At 32.4% G+C, this 2,541-nt stretch overlaps 1 protein-coding gene across 1 annotated transcript; it reads left to right on the top strand.

The window, feature by feature from the left end:
- The first annotated feature begins 473 nt into the window (after positions 1-473).
- On the top strand, positions 474-1,935 carry LOC136223445 (gibberellin 3-beta-dioxygenase 1-like). The gene is made up of 2 exons (XM_066011441.1): positions 474-1,038; positions 1,269-1,935. The coding sequence occupies exons 1-2, from the start codon at positions 551-553 to the stop codon at positions 1,840-1,842; spliced, it is 1,062 nt and encodes a 353-aa protein (XP_065867513.1). The 5' UTR covers positions 474-550; the 3' UTR covers positions 1,843-1,935.
- The last annotated feature ends 606 nt before the right edge of the window (positions 1,936-2,541 follow it).

Raw genomic sequence — 2,541 nt, 5'->3', positions numbered from 1 at the left:
AATACAGGAATATCATAATTAAGTACAAAATTACAACTAAGTCATATCACTAAACTTAATTCTTAATATGTCATTATTCTCTATATATTATAATTTTACACCATAATTTAAAAATTATAGACTCTAATTCATAAATCACCCTATAAAATATATTTTAGATTTCTAATTTATAAATTCTAATCCTAAAAATATATTAAAAGTACTGATTTTACTAGTTTGACATAATTTAAAATTATAACTTGACATAGTTGTAAATAGTTTTTAAAATATGAATTTCTGTATAAATTATTTCTACCAATTTATAACATTATGTGTACGCTGAACCTAAAATTTCTAACCATTCCTTTTCTTGAATAAAAGAAATATAAAAAATAAAAAAATGACATATGTTAGTAGTGTGGACCCACTACTATATATGTGTGCATATATATATATATATGGGAGCTCCGAAGTCCAAACTCCAAAAACTATCATATCTCTCATCTGGAATTCCCCAACCTACCTTCGTCTTCCTGTGAGTATAGCTTCCATCATTGAGCTATTTATAAGTATGCCTTCTAGATTAACAGACGCTTTCAAGTCCCAGCCTGACCCTGTCCTTCCTCCCCACACCAAGCTCCTTGACTTTACCTCTCTTGAGGAAGTCCCTGACTCCTATAAATGGTCTCAATTTGACGACAACCACCAATCCCCCGTCGCTAAAACTGACGATTCGGTTCCTGTTATCGATCTTTCGGACCCCAATGCTCCTAAAGCTATATCTCATGCATGCAAGACCTGGGGTATTTTTCAAGTCATTAACCATGGTGTCCCTCTTAATCTCCTTCACGACATTGAGTTTGTCAGTAGTACTCTTTTCTCTTTACCTGCTCATCAAAAACTCAAAGCTGAAAGATCTCCTGATGGAATTTCTGGCTATGGTAGAGCTAAAATTTCAAACTTTTTTTCTAAATTCATGTGGTCTGAGGGTTTCACCATTGTTGGATCTCCATTTGACCACTTTCGCCTTCTCTGGCCTCAAGATCATGCTCAATTCTGGTACTTAATTTTGTTGTTTTTAATTAGTATGATGGGTGTGCTACATAGTAGAAATTCCACTTTCTCTTAATGCAATTAGCAAAGGATAACAATGAAAGCTTAAGGTCCCACAGACAAGATTTAAGGGTCATGGTGTCACTGTTTTTTTTAATTTGCTTTGTTTTATGACCATAATAATAGAATCTCTTTACTATTCATACATTTCCTTATATTTTTGTATTTTCTGTCAGCAATATAATTGAAGAATACCAGACAGAGATGCAAAAATTAGCAGCCAGATTGATGTGGTCAATGTTAAGCCCATTGGGTATAACCATGGAGGATCTCAAATGGGCCGGCCCAAATGGGGATTTTCCAGATGCTTCAGCAGCTTTACAATTGAATTACTATCCGGCTTGCCCCGACCCGGATAAGGCTATGGGTCTTGCTGCTCATACTGATTCTACACTGCTCACTATTCTCTCGCAAAACAGTACAAGCGGTTTGCAGGTTTTCAAAGAAGAAACCGGGTGGGTTACCGTTCCGCCGGTTTCGGGTGGGCTTATAATCAATGTAGGAGATCTTTTGCAGGTTTTATCAAACGGGTTATACACCAGTGTTTGTCACCGGGCGATGGTTAATCGGACCAAACTTCGACTATCAATGGCTTATTTATATGGACCTCCGTCAAATGTCTCGATATCACCGTTAATGAAACTACTCGGCCCAACTCAACCACCTCTATACCGGTCGGTGACTTGGACTGAGTACCTTAGTATTAGAGCTAAGCTTTTTAAGGATGCATTGGCATCTCTTAGGATATAATTGCGGTGCTTTAAAATAGATTAATGGTGTTTGATATAAATAAACATAATACAGTCAAATAAGGAATATAATAAAATAATGTTTCGTTTTTTCTCTCGTAATCTTATATTTATTTTAGTTGGTTTCTTTGGAAGATTATACAAATTAAAATTATGTGATTATACAAATTCTATAATGATTTGAGTAGTATAAATATCAAATACTATAAATCTTAATTGAAAAACTACTTATAAAAGCATCTAAACAATCTCTAACTGGCTATAAAAAAAAATAGAAAAAAATTCTATACATTTATGAATCTTACTGCTAATTTCATCTTATTTACACACTTTTTATTTTAAAAAATAACTATATCTTTTTTAATCATACGATTTAACATACACATAATTGTACACTGAATTAATAATTTGATTTAGGTTTTGTTTTATTGGGTTTATGATTTATCTAAAAATATTTAGCTAATTAATTATACAAGATTAATAAGTTAAGATAGCAAGTGACGTATTGTAAAATTTGTAATTCTTGTATTGTAGTTTCACTAAAATCGTACCGCTATTAAATTGTGAATATATAAATAATATTTATTTACTATTAAACGAGGCCACACCATGAAAACATAAAATAATTGGACATGACTAACACTTATTTTATTTTGATATTATTGCACTGTGACATGTGACGTAAGTACATTTTCTTTTA

The sequence above is a fragment of the Euphorbia lathyris genome, chromosome 3, assembly GCF_963576675.1.
Source record: "Euphorbia lathyris chromosome 3, ddEupLath1.1, whole genome shotgun sequence".
NCBI classification, from domain to species: Eukaryota; Viridiplantae; Streptophyta; class Magnoliopsida; order Malpighiales; family Euphorbiaceae; genus Euphorbia; species Euphorbia lathyris.
This window is presented reverse-complemented; position numbering and strand designations above follow the sequence as displayed.